This window comes from Chlorocebus sabaeus, chromosome 12 (assembly GCF_047675955.1).
Source record: "Chlorocebus sabaeus isolate Y175 chromosome 12, mChlSab1.0.hap1, whole genome shotgun sequence".
Taxonomy (NCBI): Eukaryota; Metazoa; Chordata; class Mammalia; order Primates; family Cercopithecidae; genus Chlorocebus; species Chlorocebus sabaeus.
This window is the reverse complement of record NC_132915.1, coordinates 89,270,040-89,287,360: the sequence shown is the minus strand read 5'-3', so window position 1 is coordinate 89,287,360 and position 17,321 is coordinate 89,270,040. Positions and strand designations below refer to the sequence as shown.

General features: G+C 42.6%; 1 protein-coding gene across 1 annotated transcript in view; it reads left to right on the top strand.

Annotated features, from left to right (window-relative positions):
* BRINP1 (BMP/retinoic acid inducible neural specific 1) overlaps nucleotides 1–17,090 on the top strand; it is a 195,829-nt gene extending 178,739 nt beyond the window's left edge. Inside the window, exon 8 of the mRNA XM_007968244.3 lies at nucleotides 15,502–17,090. Coding sequence (XP_007966435.3) covers nucleotides 15,502–16,642 — 1,141 coding nt within the window. The 3' untranslated portion in view covers nucleotides 16,643–17,090. The remainder of the gene's footprint in view (nucleotides 1–15,501) is intronic.
* Nucleotides 17,091–17,321: the final 231 nt, after the last annotated feature.

The following is a 17,321-nucleotide window of genomic DNA, read 5'->3' as shown; positions in this document are numbered from 1 at the left end:
GAACTGATGCTTTTATTGTTATACAATGATCATCTTTTTTTCTTGAAATACTTTTTTACTTGAAGTCTATTTTATCTAATATAAGCATAGCAACCTCTGTTCTCTTTTGACTACTCTTTGCAAGAAATGTCTTCTTATATCCCTTCACTTTCAGCTGTGTGTCCTTTAAACTAAAATGGGTCTCTTATAGGTAGCCGATAGTTGAATCTTTTCTTTCGTCAATCTACTCAGCCACTCTGTCTTTTGATTGGATATTTACAGTCAGTGTCATTATTGATAGGGAAGAATTTACTCCTGATATTTGTTCATTGTTTCCTAGTGGTTTAATAGATCCTTTTTTTTTCCTTTCTTCCTTGTTTACCTTTGTGGTGTGGTGATTTTCTGTAGTGCTAATCTTTGGTTTCTTTCTCTTTCTCATTTATGTATCTCTAGTATTTTCTTTTTTCTTTGTAGTTACTATGAGGCTTATATCAAATATTTTATAGTTGTAATAGACCATTTTAAGCTGATAACTTAAATTTGGTGGCATATACCTTTTACCTTTACCCTCCCCCAATTATTTATATTTTTGTTGCCACAATTTATATGTTTTATACTGTGCATTCCTTAAGAAGTTACTGTAGCTACAGTCATTTTTGGTCATTTTAACTTTTAACTTTCATACTAGAGATTTGATAGATTTATATATCACTATTATAGTCATGGGATAGTCTGAATTTAATTATGAATTTACCTTTACCAGTGTGTTTTATGCTTTCATATATTTTCTTGGTAGTAATTATCATCCTTTCACTTTTAGTTGATGTACTCCCCATTTTTTTTTTTTTGAAGATGGGAATGTTACTCTGTTGCCCTGGCTGAAGTGCAGTGGCATGATCATAACTCACTGTAGCCTCCAACTCCTGGGTTCCAGTGATCCTCCTACCTCAGCCTCCCAAGTAGGTAGGATGACAGGCACATACCACCATGCTTGGCTAATTGTAATTTTTTTATGATTATTTTAATAACTTTTGTAGAGATGGGGTCTCACTATGTTGGCAAGGCTGCTCTTAAACTTGATCTCAAGTGATCCTCCCCTCTCAGCCTCCACAGTCTTTGAGGTAACAGATGTGAGCCACCATACCTGGCTCTAAACATTTTTTCTAAGGCTGATGTAGTGGCGATGAATTTTCTCAGCTTTTCTTTGTCTGGGAAATCCTTTATTTCCTTTTCATTTCTTTGCTAGGTGTATTATTCTTGATTGAAAGATTTTTTATTTTTTTCTTTCAGTGTTTGAACTGTATCATCCTATTATTTCCTGGCCTTTTAAAATCATTTCTATGATGTCATTGATATTTTTATTATAATGTGCCTTGTGGAGGACTTCTTTGGGTTGAACCTTTTGGGAACCTGTGAGCTTCATGAATCTGGATGTTCATATCTCTTCTGAGACTTGGGAAATGTTTAACAATTATATCGTTAAATAAGCTCTCTATGCCTTTCTTCGTCTCTTATTCCTCTTACACTCTCATCATGTGAGTATGTGCTTGCTTACTGGTGTCCCATAGTCCCACACACTTTATTCACTCTTTTTAATTTATTCAATTTTTAAATTCCTCCTTTACTGGGTTATTTTAAAAGACTTCTCTTCAAGTCCAGAATTTCGTTCTTTTACTTGATGTAGTCAGCTATTGAATATCTTAATTGTGTTTTTTAATTCATTCATTGGATTATTCAGCTTTAAGATTTCTCTTTGGTTCTTTTTAATGATATCTTTTTGTTGAATTTCTCTCAGATCATGAAGTTTTATTAATTTTATTGAATTATCTGTCGACATTCCCTTGTATCTCAATGAGTTTTGCTTTTAAAGATCGTTGTCTTGAATTCCTTTTTAGGCAATTCACAATTTCCATTTTGGAGGACTTGTTATTGGATAATTATTTTGTTCTTTTGGTTGTGTCATGTTTCCTTGTTTTTTCATGTTCCTTGTGTCCTCATGTTTATATCTGTGCATTTAGTGGACAATCACCATTTATAATTTTATAGAGTAGCTCTCATAGAAAAAGACATTCCCCTGTAGGTGAATCCTATAGTGTCAGTTGGGTAAAGTGCATTAATTCTGGTTCTGGGTGGGTGCACTGGTTGTAGCCATCATGCAACTTCTTCAGTTGTAATCAATGTCAGAAATTTCTGTGGATAAGTTAATAGCCTAATCTACAAGACTTTGTGGCAGTGGTGGTGATAAGGTAGATTGTTAAGGTTATTGGCAACAAGGGCTTCAGGGGTTCTGTTGTTCTAATTTTTTCCCACAGTGCGAAGACTTAGCTGAATTGAATTCCTTTTGGAGTTGGGTATAATATAGGTAACAGACAGCCACGGTGGCGCTGTTTTCAAGGACACAGGTGCTTAAAGTGGCAATGGAAGTGGGGTCCTATGATCAGTGTCTTTTTGAATACTGTGGCCCATGTGACATGGGTACAGGTTTACTTTCTTAGCTTTCGCACCAAGCAGAGGATTGCGATTCCAAGGCACTTCAGTAGCTCAGGCCCAGATGGCAGGGATGTAACAGTGACTCTGATCCTGCATATTGGGACACAGCACTGGTAAGCTGTAGAGAGGAAGGGGTGTTCCAGAGGCTCAGGCTCTGGGGAGCAGGATACAACTGCAATTTGGGTTGGAGAGCCAACAGGGCACAAAGACAACTTGGGCATCGGGAGAGAGGGTACTGCTTAGTGGTGACTCTGGACCCTGGAATGGTGGGACATAGCAGCTACCCAAATCCTGTGAGGCTGGGTGCTGTAAAAGCAAGAACCAAGAATGGCAGGGCATGGCTATGGCTTGGGCTCTAGGGTTCAAATAGCAGTGCAATGTTGGCTTTACTATGCATTGGACGTAGGGCCCCTCAGTCGTGCATACTCCAGAGGGCTGGTCCAGATCCAGAGAAGTGGGGCGCTGCAGCAGTTTGACATAGTGGACAAGGTGATACAGATCAGCCGTGGCTGTGCTTCCCTGGGGGTCAGGCACCATGTGGACTCAAGCACCAGGGTTGTGGCTGCACCCTGGGCCAAAGCTCCATTTACCTGAGACTAGTTGGTTCAGGGTCTAAGTGTGCAAGGCTGCTTTGCCAGCTTGGGCGTGGCTTTTCTGCTGGGCTGGAGCACCTGGTCTCTAAGGGATAGAACACCACCAGGGCTTAGACACTGGGGTCATGGCTGCTTCCATATGTCAAAGGTTCAGTTTCCTGGGGTCAAGGTACAGGTTGATTCAGGCATCCAGAAAGTGAGGCCTCTCTCCTGACTTGGGTGTGGCTTCTTTCCTGGGCCAGAGTACCTGGTTGTGGAGGGGCAGGGTGCCAAACTGCAGCTGTTCCCTGGCCAAAGCTTCATTTCCCTGGGGCTGGGGCAACAGACTGGTTTAGGCACTGAGGGGACACAGCTGCCTTACCTTCCCGGACATAGTTTCTCCACTGGGACAGACTGCCTATTCCTCATGGGGCAGGGCACTGCCTGGGCTTGGGTGCCAGGGTCACAGCTGCTCCACTGAGCCTAGGCTGTGACCCTGGCATCTGAGCCCATGCAGTGCCCTGGGCTTGGGTGCCAGGAGCAGGGCACAGCAACAAATGAAATGGGGGAGATGGAGTGCCTCCCAGGCCGCTTGTTCCCCATGGGTAAGGAACTGCAGAAGCTTGGCTGGGGAATGGAGCATTGCTGTGTATGATCATAGTGCAATGATGTCAGTGCCTCAGGGATGGAGAAGTGCAGTGGCTACTGGCCACTAGAGAAAAACACACTCTAGCAGGGGCTCTGGTTTCAAAATGTCACCGTGCAGTAGCATGTCGAATAAAAGGGTTGGGGGTGGGATACAACATGGGCTTCTTTTCTGGAGTAGTACAGCCATGCAAACTCCAGGCAGTTCCCTAAACTGGGCTCAGGGCCCATGAAAACTTTTCCCTGCAGGGAGAGGGCTCACCTGGTTCTGAGCTAATCCAGACTGCGGAGAGGAGGTAGCAGAGACAAGATGTTTTGTTTCCTCCTCTATAGAGTCATCCTGCTTTTCTGTGCCTCACAGGGTTTTCACCACCCCCTTACTGTACTTCAGTGCTGTCCATTAGTCACTTTGGTCAAAATTCAGTTGTTTGTTCATTGTTTTGGTCCTTTTATGTGTTGGGGAACAAGCGTTAGCCACCTCTAGTCAGTCATCTTGCTGACCACAAGCCTGTGATACATTTTATTGCAAAGGGGAATGTACTCTTCAGAGATGTTGTGAGGAAATATTTTGTAATGCAAGATTGTCCTTTAAAATCTAGTCAATCAAGATTGCTGTTTAGTGGATTTATCTTAAGGTTTCAGCCCCTGTCTAGGTGCATATTTTGTTGTTTTGTGTTGTCATTGTTCTTGTTATCGTTTTCTTGATCTTCTGAAAGCTGGTTTAAGTGGAGGCAAATGTCCCATAAAATACTATTATTCTATTATTTGGAGAGGTATATAGATAGTGTGGGTACTGAATGAGGGAAGGGAAGGGATCCTACCAGTTGGTGGGTATTCCAGTTATGATATAATCCCCAGTGTGCATTCTAGGACTGGGGAACTACCACAGGAAGTATCCACTGGACCCACTGTGAGATGGACCTGAGCTAAAACTGCATTCATCACCTGACTTCTGTAAACTCTTATTCTGACTGATAGACCACAGTGATATTTTGCATCTCCTGGAATTAATGTTAGTTTAGAGCCAGTGTGCAAAAGTCTTTGGAAAGCATTATTATTTCCTTTTCTCACTCAGTGCAGTCACCAGGTAAGATGTTATAGGCCTCTTTGGAGAAGGCTGGGAGGAAGATAAACGGTATAAATTTTGGGAAGTGTGCAACTCCTTCCTCAAGGGGAAGATTCTGCTTCTGGGCTTCCAGGTTCTACTTGTGTGACCTCAGGCAGGTTATTTAATGTCCCTGGACTCTATTTCTCATCTGCCACAGGGACCAGGCCTTGCCTAAGTGTTATTTAGCTTTAAGGTTCTGGAATTGTCGCTGTAAACTCACAGGCTGCTCCCCCCAGGAGAGGTTGCTACTTTGATAGCCCCTGACTACTGATTTTTGTGTGCATGCCTATGTGGAGTGGTGGGCAGGGGGTACAATTTGAGCAACCAAGACTTAATCTGAGTGTATATTAAATTGTCCTATAAATAAGAGGCACAAGCCCACATGTGAAGTCAGGCTAGCTCAGGGCATCTGGCTGTCAATCACAAGTGCTTAAAAGTGTCCTTCTAACTATGTAGCAATGAAGCTTTTAGCTGAGAGTATCTTTGTAACATTTTTTCTATTTATGGGCAGAACGAAAAAAGGTAGTGAGGTCCAAAATGATGGCAACCGAGGGTGTACTGTCTAGGTGAGGAGCAGGGAGATGTGTGGCAGTGGCTGAGCTTTGCTGCGAGCGCTGTCCTGGGTTTATTTAAGACAACACTAGTAGGAATCTCTCCATTTTCATCCATGCTTGTCATTCTGCATTTGTAGCAAGTAGGGCAATTGACTCACTTGGCTGACGCAAGGCAAGAAAATAAGCATCTCCAGTTCCTTTCTGTTGTTTTTGGTTTTTTCTTTTTCTTTTTTTCCCCCTGTGGCTCGGAAGTAGCTTCCTGTTTGGAATAGAATCTGTAAGCTCAGGGGATTTAGTCAAAAATAGACATAAGTCTTATAATTTCTATGGATAGCTCTTTTTAATCCTCTGTCAGAGCCATCACCCAATTCTCCTGCCTACCTCCACCCTCCACGTCCTGCCAACAAACTCACGCATGGGTGAGTTTTAGTCCCAGTGATGTGACAAGTCACTAGTAACCATCAGGAAGTTACTTCTCTTCTCTGAGCCTCAGTTTTTTTGTATCTTTAAAATGAAATTTTAATGATATGAATGAAATGATACTCTCTCAAGCCAGCCTGGGACACAGATAAATTGTGAGGATCAAAATTAGACAACAAACAGAAGAGCTTTAGAAAGTTTGAAAGTGATACGAAAATGTCATGTTTTTCTGCCTTATTAATATCATTCTGATTGTTTTAAAGGACAGTCTTTTCAGTAAATGTTTTACTAAAGTATTACGTACATACAGAAAGTGGAAACAACATAAATGTACAGGAAGATGAATCTTTACAGAGTGAATTCACACATATGACCAGCACCAGATCAAAAACTAAGGCATTGTCTGCACTGTACAGCCCCCCGTGTCTTCTTCTAAGCCTTATCAACCTTCTCCCCAAGGGAATGATTTTTTCCACGCTTCATCCAGTGTAGGTCAGTTTTGCTTTATATATGAAATGAACTCTTTGTGTCTGGTTTCTTTCACCTTTTCCTCTTTCTATGAGATATTCCTCCATTTTGTTTTATGTAGTTGTGGCTCATTCATTCTCAAAAATATGTTATTGTATGTGTAGAGTTCTTTTCTACTGCTCAGAGTCATTTGACTAGTTTGGCATTATTCCAAATAGTACTGTAATCTTACACATGTCTTTATATATGCTTTTTGGTTGAGTGCATATTAGGCATGGAATTGCTGGGATGTACTGTATTCCTGTGTTCAACTTAGTGGATACTTTAATGCATACTTCCAGTTTTCTGCATTTGTTGAAGCAAGTTTTGTTCCTAGCAGTAGCCTAGGAGAGTTTCAATTGTTCCACAACCTTGATGACTTAGTGCTTACCTTCTTTTTAATTTTATATTCTAATTTTATATTGCCATCCTGCTGAGTAATATATCATTGCTAGTTTAATTTGCATTTTTCTGATAGTGAATGAAGTGGAGATTCATTGCATATTGACCTTTTGAATATTCTTTTTGATGAAGTGCCTGTCCATATCATTTGCCTATTTTCCCTTTTGGTTATCTGAATTTTCCTCACTGATTTGTAGTTGTTTATGTATTATCTTAGTCTGTTCAGGCTGCTATAATGAAATACCAAAGACTGGGTAGCATATAAGTAGCATAAATTTATTTCTCATAGCTCTGAAGGTTGGGAAGTCCGAGATCAAGGCACTGGTAGATTTGCTGTCTGGTAAGGGCTTTTGGGTTCACCTTCTACCTGTGTCTTCACTTGTTGGAAGAGACAAGGAGTCTCTCTTGTGTCTCATTTATGAGAACACTAATTTCACTCATCAGAGCTCCACTTTCATGACCTAATTAGCTCCCAAAGGCACCACCTTCTGGTATCATTACCTTGGAAATTGAAATTTCAACATACAAATTTGGGGGAGGGGGTACACAAACTTTCAAACCTTAGCATGTCTTATACATAAAATCTCTTGTTGGCTAGAGGTATTGCAAATATATTCTGTCATTGAAAGTTGTCTTTTCATTTTATGGTATCTTTTGGTGAATCTGTTTTAATTTTTGTATGGTCCTGTTACTCAATTATCTTCTTTTGTAGTGAGCACTTTTAAGAAATCTTTGCCTACTGTCATAAAGATGCTCCCCTATATTTTCTCCTAAAAGTTGTTTTGTTGCTGCTGTTGTTTTTCTTTTTTCATTTAGATCTGCAAACCATCTGTTTTGATTTAGGAGTACAGAGGAAGTTAAGTGTCAAGATTTATGTTGTTTAATATGGATGTTCAACGGATCCAGCAGCATTTGTTGAATTCTTTCCCACTCTGAGTTTTTAAATCTATAATTACTGATTTCAAAGGGATCATTTACTATGTGAGCTCAAGAGAAACATAGTTTGTTTGCATGATAGACAGTGTGTACCTACTATATGTTAGAAACTTAATGCACATCATCTTATCTGAGCCTCGGAACAACCTTGCAAGCATTGTATTATTATTCCATTCTGTAGTTGAGAAAACTGAAGCTTAGAAAGGACAAGCAATTAACTCAAGGTTAAATAATGAGTAGCAGAGCTATGACTCAATATTCTTTTTTTTATTATTATTTTTGGATTCCAAAGCTCATGTTAGCTCTTTCTTCTTCAAGTATCTTGGTGACAGCATTCATTAGAATGGTGGAGACTGAATAACCAATGAGTCGAAGATATTAGGCTATAATCAACTCAGCTGTTTTAGTAACCAAGAGGAATAATTTTACTGAAGACATTTATAAAGCATAGTTATTCCTTGCCCTCAGTAACAATCATGGTTAGTAATGGTCAGTCATTACTTCTTTTCCCTGGAAGTCTCTCTAGATCTTTGCATATTCCATCCTAGCTCTTAAGACAAAGTGAAAAGTAGATATTACCTTCCCCATTCGACAGATAAGAATACTGAAAGTCAAAGAGGCCAGGTGACTTATTTAATAAGCAAGGCCAAATATCCAAATATACAAATAGCAAGGTCAAATAGGGGTAGAGAAGGGCCCAGCACTTATTTAATTACTTCCTCACCTATGATCACCCCTTCCCACTGCCAAGATCATAGATCTAGATGACCATTATTGTCCTTCAGGGTTAAGGCCCATTAGAGCCTGGGTAGCCCCCTCTTATTTCATAGCTTTTTGGTTGGAGTCTGTTATTATCCAGTCTAACTACTGCTCAAGAGGAATAAACCACTCTTGTAGCCCTCCACCAGGGAGTCTCCTGCTGTTTTTAGCCTTTCTGTCACCCTTGAGAGGTTCCGGGCGCCTTCCTTCACTTGTCTTCCACACATTCATGCCCCAAAGCAAAATGCTGAATTTGAATATGCAGCTGATGTTGCCTGTCACCTCCTTCCCAGACACAGAACTGTGTAATTGCAAAAATTGTTTCATAATCCTCCTCAATTAAACTCCTGACAACCTAATTTTAAAGACCCTATTGGATTTTTTACATTGATGCTCTTCCCCTTCTTCCTTCTTCCCTCTTCCTCTGCCCTCTCTAGTAAGACCTATATTACCTTCACTCCACAATTGAAAATTAGAAAATAGCTTCGGCATGACAAGGGAACATAACATTTTCTTTTGGTATTTCTTCTTTATTATTATGAGCTACTCAAGGAGGCTGTGACACCATGTGAAGAACTGAGAGAAGGAAAAACACATTATTAAAGCAATGTTAGAAACTAAAAGAGGGTAATGAATAAAAGCTAAATATTTATTGGGGAAAAATAGTGAACAGAGTGAGTCTGATGGCCAGTTATAATTCATACTAGCACATCCATAGCATTTCTGAGGCTCCTTTCAGTGGAATCTCAAGCATTCTGACACTGTTGACTTGATGTATTCATCTCTTATAAATACCATTTCTTTAACACACACACACACACACACACACACAGTCACACACAGCACAACTAAAGAACAGTGCATCATCAGAAATGTAAAAAAAAAAAAAAGCTGTTTGTCGTCTCACTTTAGTCTGTGGTCTGTGGAATATACGTTTTGTGGAGTCACAGAATTACTCAGACACCCATTACAATGTCAAAGAAATGCCAAGGAGAAAGCAAAAGGCATAAATAAAAGAATAATGCAGAACTCCAATTTCATTTTTTTCATTTCCTCTGTACTTTTAAAAACACACTCCTGGTAGGCAAATGGGAGTTATGGATTATAGCTTTCTATTTTAACCTAGATCTGTTTTTCTTCCTCTCTCCTTGGCACTCAATTTGTATGATCTCCCCTAAAATGCCACTGGCCCCACACTGTATTCCCATCTTAGGCAAAACCTCCAATTAAAATCAGCAGGGAGTTTGCTTGAATTAGGAACCCCAGCCTGGGCTCCCCAGCCAGGGGGCTCTGAAAGGGAAATGTGTACCTTTGAAAGCACTGATGGGAAGCCCTGGGTGGTGGAGGCTGTCCTCGAAATGACGAGTGACTCCATGCTGTGTCACCAGGAGACCTGTCAGGTTGCCAGAAATTCCTGGCTGAGGCAAAGACAGAGCCTGCAGTGGGGCAGTTGAGGTGTTTCCATGGTCCAGAGCCTCTTTCTCCTCCAGTCAGGGGTTTAGAGGGCAGGGAATAGAGAGCATGGGCATTGAGGAAGTATTGGGTTTGGATCCAGGAATCCTGAACTTTGCTCTGCTACTCCCATGCTGTGTGACCAAGGTGAGTCACAGTCTCTCTGTGGCCTTAAATGCCCTGATCAGTGGGATAAAAATCACAAGAGAATCCTATCTCATGGGGCTGATGTGAGAATAAAGGGGTAACTGCCACAATGTAGAAAACACTTAAGAAACACTGATTTTTTTCGACCTCAGCAACCAAGTCTCTGAGTTCAGGCCTGAACATGAGAAAGACGAACATTTCCAAGGTTTCTTTTTGAAGGTTCCCTGCTTCTAATGGTCAAAACTGCTTTATTCAGAGCCAGTGTGGGTACTTATCAATCAGGCTCCAGGGTTTTCTTGTTTAGAAATGAAAATTCAGCTTCCTTCTTTCTCCTACTTCCTCCTTCCTTCTCTCCTCTCCTCCTTCCTTCTCTCCTCTCCTTCCTACTCCTCCTTCCTTCAGCCCCCTATCAGAATGAATTGAAATCCCATCCAACAGAAAGATGCTGATTTGGATGTATTGCATCTCAGCTTTGGCTGCAGATGGAAGATGCTTTGGATCCTTAGGGACAGAGAAAAGCACTTTAAAACCTTCTCCTCCCTGCTTCACACTGACTGGCTTTCAGTGGGGCTGTGTCAGCCTTTGTGAGACCCTCCCCTCTGGAGCAGCCTATTAAACTGCTTCTCTGTTGCCAGGGTTGGGGCAGGCTGTCATCAACTAGCCTGGGAAATGGTATTTGTAGATCTCAGTCCCTCCTATTGCTGATCCCCAGCATCTCCCTATGCACTTGTCGGGAGCCCCAATTATCTGTGAGTGGAGGAGAGGGACCCTGGCAGATGCAGAGGAAGCAAGAAACATGATAATAGGCCCTTCACAGTCGCAAACTTTCAGTATTTTTCCATTATTTGAATATATTTCTCTTTTTGTGTCTTGCTTTTTTCTTATTGCTCACCTTATCATTATAATTTTACATTATGATACCTAGAAGAAAGTGCACTGATGCCAGAGGTAGAGAGTTTGGTATTTGAATGTGGGGAGTACCTTTGTGATCTCAGACAGGTTATCTCACTTCTCAAGGACTCATTTTTCTTTGTCTGTAATATGGAGGTGGTTTCGTGTGCTATTCAGGGAGACAGTATGAAGAGCCTCCAGCACTATGCCTGGTATACAGTGAGAACTCAATAGTTGTAAGTCACAGATGCTCTCAGCTGGTTTAGGGCACTGCCTGCAATTGAACCTTGTAGAGTTTATGACTATCCATGATAACTACGCAGAGAACTGGCTGGAGATGGAGAAGGTATAGGGGATTGATTTGATTGAGGCTTTTTCCTCATTATTGCAATTTGCTTCTATTCAAAAGAAACACACACACACACACACACACACACAATGAAATGAGCTTTTTTTGGTTCTAATCTCAAAATGAAATATTGAAAAGCAAAAGAAAGTTTGTTGACCTTGGGGATCAGGACTCACTGGTAACATTGCTTTACCTCTCTGCCCCCACTGTCTCTGCAATTGGCCTCTCTAGAAAAGGAGGAGAATGGACAACTAGCCCACCCTCAAGTGGCCCATCTAACAGTTGAATTAGGACCCCCAGCCTGGGCTCTTCCCCAAATCTGTGAGTTAAAACAGATGATGCCTTGGCTGCATCTCTTTGTTTCTATCTGACCCACTCTAATTTCATTCCATCTCATCCTCCCTGTCCGGTGTCTCCTCCATAGCCTCTGTCTGCTCATTTGCTCCACATTTCCCCACCATCTCCAACACCAAGTCCTTTTCTCCACTTATCACCCTTCCCCACTCTCCACCTTTCCCCTCTGTTTTCTTTCCTCTTTCCCGCAGTCTTGTGCTCCCTGCTCCCCGTGAACACCACCTGCTTTCTAAGTCCTCTTGCTGTATCATTAATGCCTTCTTTGATACAGCCCACAACTTCATGATTATTCTGAGGTCAGGAGATGCAGGTGCCACGCAGCTCGCGAATGTATCTCAGAGGCCCTCTGTCCCCAATTCCTCCTGCCTGACAGGGCTGGAATCCTAATTTGCCATTAGCCCCGTTGCTTATTGCAGCATCACCAGGAACTTTCATGTTTTTATTTCCCTCACCGAGGATTCTGAGAGTTCAGCCACAATGAAGCATTGATTCAAGGAGTGGGGGCTGCGGTCCTTACAAAGGGTCCCAATGATGAGACACGAGAAAGGGGGCGCTCTACGGGGTTATAGAATGCCTTGCAGATGGGAACAGAGGAACTCTAAATGGGGTACTGTCCTGTCACTTGGAGAGGGAGTGACAGGGGCAAGTGTGGGCCATGTGAAAGAGGCATTTTGAAATGACACTCTCGTCAGATGGAACCACGCAATCAGGGCCGTGTAGAGGGCCCCTGCAGCTCACAAAAATATCAGATGACTCATACCCAATATTCAGTCAATGTTCTGGTTTGGGAGGTGGGAGCCACAGAGCTCATTATTATTCCAGCTCCGTTTCCTGAAGGCTGGGCCTGCTGCTGTTCTCCAGGCTGTAATAGGATTGGTCTCACGAAGCAGAAACTGGGGAGGCCTGGAGCTGTGTGGGTGGATGGTACGGAAAACGAATACTGCAGTCCTGAGGGGAGACGGAGAAGTTTGTTTTTCCTTTTATAAATGAAAACTAACAAGAAAAATATGAATATTCTTTATGCATTCATTCATCAAACATTGATTCACTCAGCAAGTATTTGTAGAGCCAGACTCTGGGCTAGGTGCTCGGAGAAGGAGGGACCTCTCCTCTCCAGCCTAAGAGCCTGGAGGGGAAACTGACAAAGAAACGAGGGGTTTCAATACAGTGTTTTGGATACTGTCAGGGAGGTTTTATCGCCAGGACCGGGTGGTTCTGTGGATTTGAAAAGGAGAGGGTTTCAAGGAGCCCACTAATTATTCCGCCATTTTCTCCCAACCGATAAGCAACTCATTGAAAGCAAAGCATGCTGGGAAGCCATTTCAACAGTATCCATTTTCAAATGGATATAACAAAATGGTTTTCCTCAAACTCCAGAGCGATAGTGAAATCCCTGAGAGTGTCTCAATACCTTCAAAGGAAGAGCTTATTCTCTGGGATAAGAGTACTTTTTATTATTACCTTTTCTATAATTGCTCTGTGCCAGGCTCTTTTAAGCACTTTAAATATATTATCTCACTGAATCCTCTCACCAGCTGACTAAGATGGGCTTTATTATCCTCATTTTAGATATTGATACTGAGGCTTAAAGAGATGAAGTGACTCGATCCTGGTTATAGAATGCAGCTTTGAACTCAGCTCTGCTTGGGCCGACAACCATGCTTTTCAACATTAGGCTCTACTGCCTAATTAGGCTCTTGGTGTTTGTGGTTTGGGGATTGCGGCTCATCAGTGGAAGTGATAGAATAGATGGATTGTTAACACTTCCTACCACAGAGAGTACAATGCAAATTAGCTTCTGTTTCTACTTTTATAAAATGGAGATCAGGAATCACTGAGAGCATCATTATCATCATCATCATCATCATCACCATCACCATTTCCACAGCACACGACAGCCTTAAGAAGAGTGCTCTTGACTCTCACTTGACCGACAATGCAAACAGCCACAGTTGTGAGCCAGGAGACTACTTTCTGATTGGTTGACTCTGAGTCCATCTTTTCACCTCTGAGCTTCCATTGCCATGTCTATAAAATATTGCTGACAGTCCCTTTGCAGGAATAACAACTGCTAACTTTTATTGAGCTCTTAATAAATACCAAGTTTGGGGCTAAGCCTTCACATAAAAATTCATATAATCCTCACATAGCTCTGTGTGGTAGGAATGATTAGGAAGGGGAAGAAAACTGCCCAGCATTACCTCAGCTTGCAGGTGGGGAAGTCAGGATTTTGAGCTATGTCTGACTGACCTCAAGTCCCAAGGAATTTTTAGGGTGTTGCTGTGAGGCTCAAGTGAGAAAATGGGAGTGAATATACCCTGAGCAGGGTAAAAAGTGCTAGACACACAAGGGATTATTGGTAGCATGGAAGACAGCCAAAGGGTGACTTGCACAGAAAAAAGGAAAGATGAGAAGCCTTTAAGCTGACTGCCTTGCATATTTGTTCCTCCTCTGATGCTGCTTCTTATCTGATGGAATATCTGTCTTCATTAGAACGTTTCAGTGGCTGAAATCAGGTTATAGACTTTGGTGTCATTTATAGTGTTGAGGGGCCCAGAGGCTGCAATAGAAATGCAACTGAATGGAGAGTTTGGAACTCTGGAAAAATGCGGGGAAATAACCCCTTTCTTTTCTTTTCTTTCTTTCTTTCTTTCTTTCTTTCTTTCTTTCTTTAATTTATTATACTTTAAGTTCTGAGATACATAAGCAGAACATGCAGGTTTGTTACATAGGTATACATGTGCCATGGTGGTTTACTGCACCCATCAGCCCGTCATCTACATTAGGTATTTCTCCTAATGCTATCCCTCCCCTAACTCCCCAACCCCCAACAGGCCCCAGTGTGTGATGTTCCCCTCCCCGTGTCCATGTGTTCTCATTGTTCAACTCCCACTTATTAGTGAGAACATGTGGTGTTTCATTTTCTGTTCTTACATTAATTTGCTGAGTATGATGGTTTCCAGCTTCATCGATGTCCATGCAAAGGACATGAACTCATCCATTTTTATGGGTGCATAGTATTCCATGGTGTATATGTGCCACATTTTCTTTATCCAGTCTATCATTGATGGGCATTTGGGTTGGTTCCAAGTCTTTGCTATTGTGAACAGTGCTGCAATAAACATACGTGTACATGTGTCTTTATAGTAGAATGATTTATAATCCTTTGGGTATATACCCAGTAATGGAATTGCTGGGTCAAATGGTATTTCTGGTTCTAGATCCTTGAGGAATTGTCACACTGTCTTCCACAATGGTTGAACTAACTTATACTCCCACCAACAGTGTAAAAGTGTTCCTGTTTCTCCACACCCTCTCCAGCATCTGTTGGGAAATAACCCCTTTCCAATGTCTTCTGAAAAACCACCATGAGAATCATGTAAGACCATCAGTAGGGAAGCACTACATGATTTCTAGAGTATGATAAAATATAATTTGTTTTTGTTGAAGTTGTTAGATGTTATACACCCTCATGGGACGAATCTGTAATGGGGGTTGAAACATGTGGTTTAAGTTAAGCAAAATAATCCCTAAGGTCTTTTTCATTGCTGATTGTTTACAATATGTTGTCATCCAGAAGGGATATTTGAGTCTAGACACTTTCATTTCCTGAATCACACTTCTTTGGGACTAGTGTATAATGGAATCACAGAGCTGGAAGGACCCCAAAGAACATTTACTCCACCCTGTTCACTTTGCAGATGAGGACATCGAACATTAGGAAGGTAAAGTACCAGGTCATGCAGCTGGTTTGTGGCCTTACGAGGAGCCACAATGTAGTTCTTACGTTTATATTGGATGCCCTTCCTATTGTCGCTGCTCTGTCCAATCCTTTCATCCTTTGGGCAGCTCCAGTTCGCATTATCAGTTGGATAACTGTAACTCACAAACCCACTCATGGTGGTTAACCTTCTCCATTTTTCCTCTATCTCCCAGGACAATTCAGCAGTGGCTTGCAAGGGTCCAGTCGCTCCTCTACTGTAATGAGAATGGGTTTTGGGGAACCTTCCTGGAGAGCCAGCGGAGCTGCGTGTGCCACGGCAGCACCACGCTGTGCCAGCGCCCCATCCCCTGCGTGATAGGCGGGAACAACAGCTGCGCCATGTGCAGCCTGGCCAACATCTCCCTCTGCGGCTCCTGCAACAAGGGCTACAAGCTGTACCGAGGCCGCTGCGAACCACAGAACGTGGACTCGGAGCGGAGCGAGCAGTTCATCAGCTTTGAGACCGACCTGGACTTCCAGGACCTGGAGCTGAAGTACCTGTTGCAGAAGATGGACTCGCGCCTCTACGTCCACACCACCTTCATCAGCAACGAGATCCGCCTCGACACCTTCTTTGACCCTCGGTGGCGCAAGCGCATGTCCCTCACTCTCAAGAGCAACAAGAACCGCATGGACTTCATCCACATGGTGATCGGCATGTCCATGCGCATCTGCCAGATGCGCAACAGCAGCCTGGACCCCATGTTCTTTGTCTATGTCAACCCTTTTAGTGGGAGCCATTCGGAGGGCTGGAACATGCCCTTCGGGGAATTTGGCTACCCACGATGGGAGAAGATCCGTCTCCAAAACAGCCAGTGCTACAACTGGACTCTTTTGCTGGGCAATCGGTGGAAAACATTTTTCGAGACGGTCCACATCTACCTACGTAGTCGGACTCGGCTACCTACCCTACTGCGAAATGAGACTGGCCAGGGCCCCGTGGACCTGTCCGATCCCTCCAAGAGGCAGTTCTACATCAAGATCTCGGATGTGCAGGTGTTCGGGTATAGCCTGAGGTTCAACGCCGACCTCCTGCGCAGCGCGGTGCAGCAGGTCAACCAGTCCTACACACAGGGCGGCCAGTTCTATTCCTCTTCGTCGGTGATGCTCCTCTTGTTGGATATTCGGGACCGAATTAATCGCCTGGCCCCTCCTGTGGCCCCGGGGAAACCCCAGCTGGACTTGTTCTCCTGTATGCTGAAACACCGCCTGAAACTGACCAACAGCGAGATCATCAGGGTGAACCACGCCTTGGACCTGTACAACACGGAGATCCTCAAACAGTCGGACCAGATGACAGCCAAACTCTGCTAACCCGGGACTCCTTGACATCGACTTTCCCTGTTGTTGTGCACACACAACAGAACAAAATGAAGCAAAACAAAACAAAAAAACCCACAAAAATTTGTAAAATGTAATTAATATTCAAAGAAAAGGAGGAAAATCTTCATTTGTTGGAAATGAAAACGTTCTAGCAACTGTATAAAACCGTTGGGCATGTTTGTTCTTTCTATACTCTGTCATGAAGAAGGGTCTCAGCCTTTTGTGGAGCATTGAGGGAGTTGCTTCTTAGGCCTCAGGTGCTGTATTGAGGGGGGAGAAGGGAGAAAGCATATGCAATGAATTGTAAAGATCTCTGCTGTGCAGGTGCTAAGATTAAACACTAAAAAGAAAGAGAGATATATGTAATGTACAACTGACACTGCCATTTTTCCTTTTTGGAGGAAATGGACATAGATAAAGAAGATATTTCTTCGGTTAAGATTTCTTCCCTCTTTATGCTTAATTCCGTGTGTGTGTGTGTGTGTGTTTTCTCTTCTTTTTGACTCTTTCTCACACAGTGGTGGGGATACAGTGACAATGCTCTCTTACCCATAGGGCATCTTTCATTCTGAATACACTAAAACTAATGGAAGCTGGCCAGTAGGTGGGATTAGGAGGGGGTACATTCACATAATCACAGGACAATAAGTAGTTTTGGGTATCAGCTCAT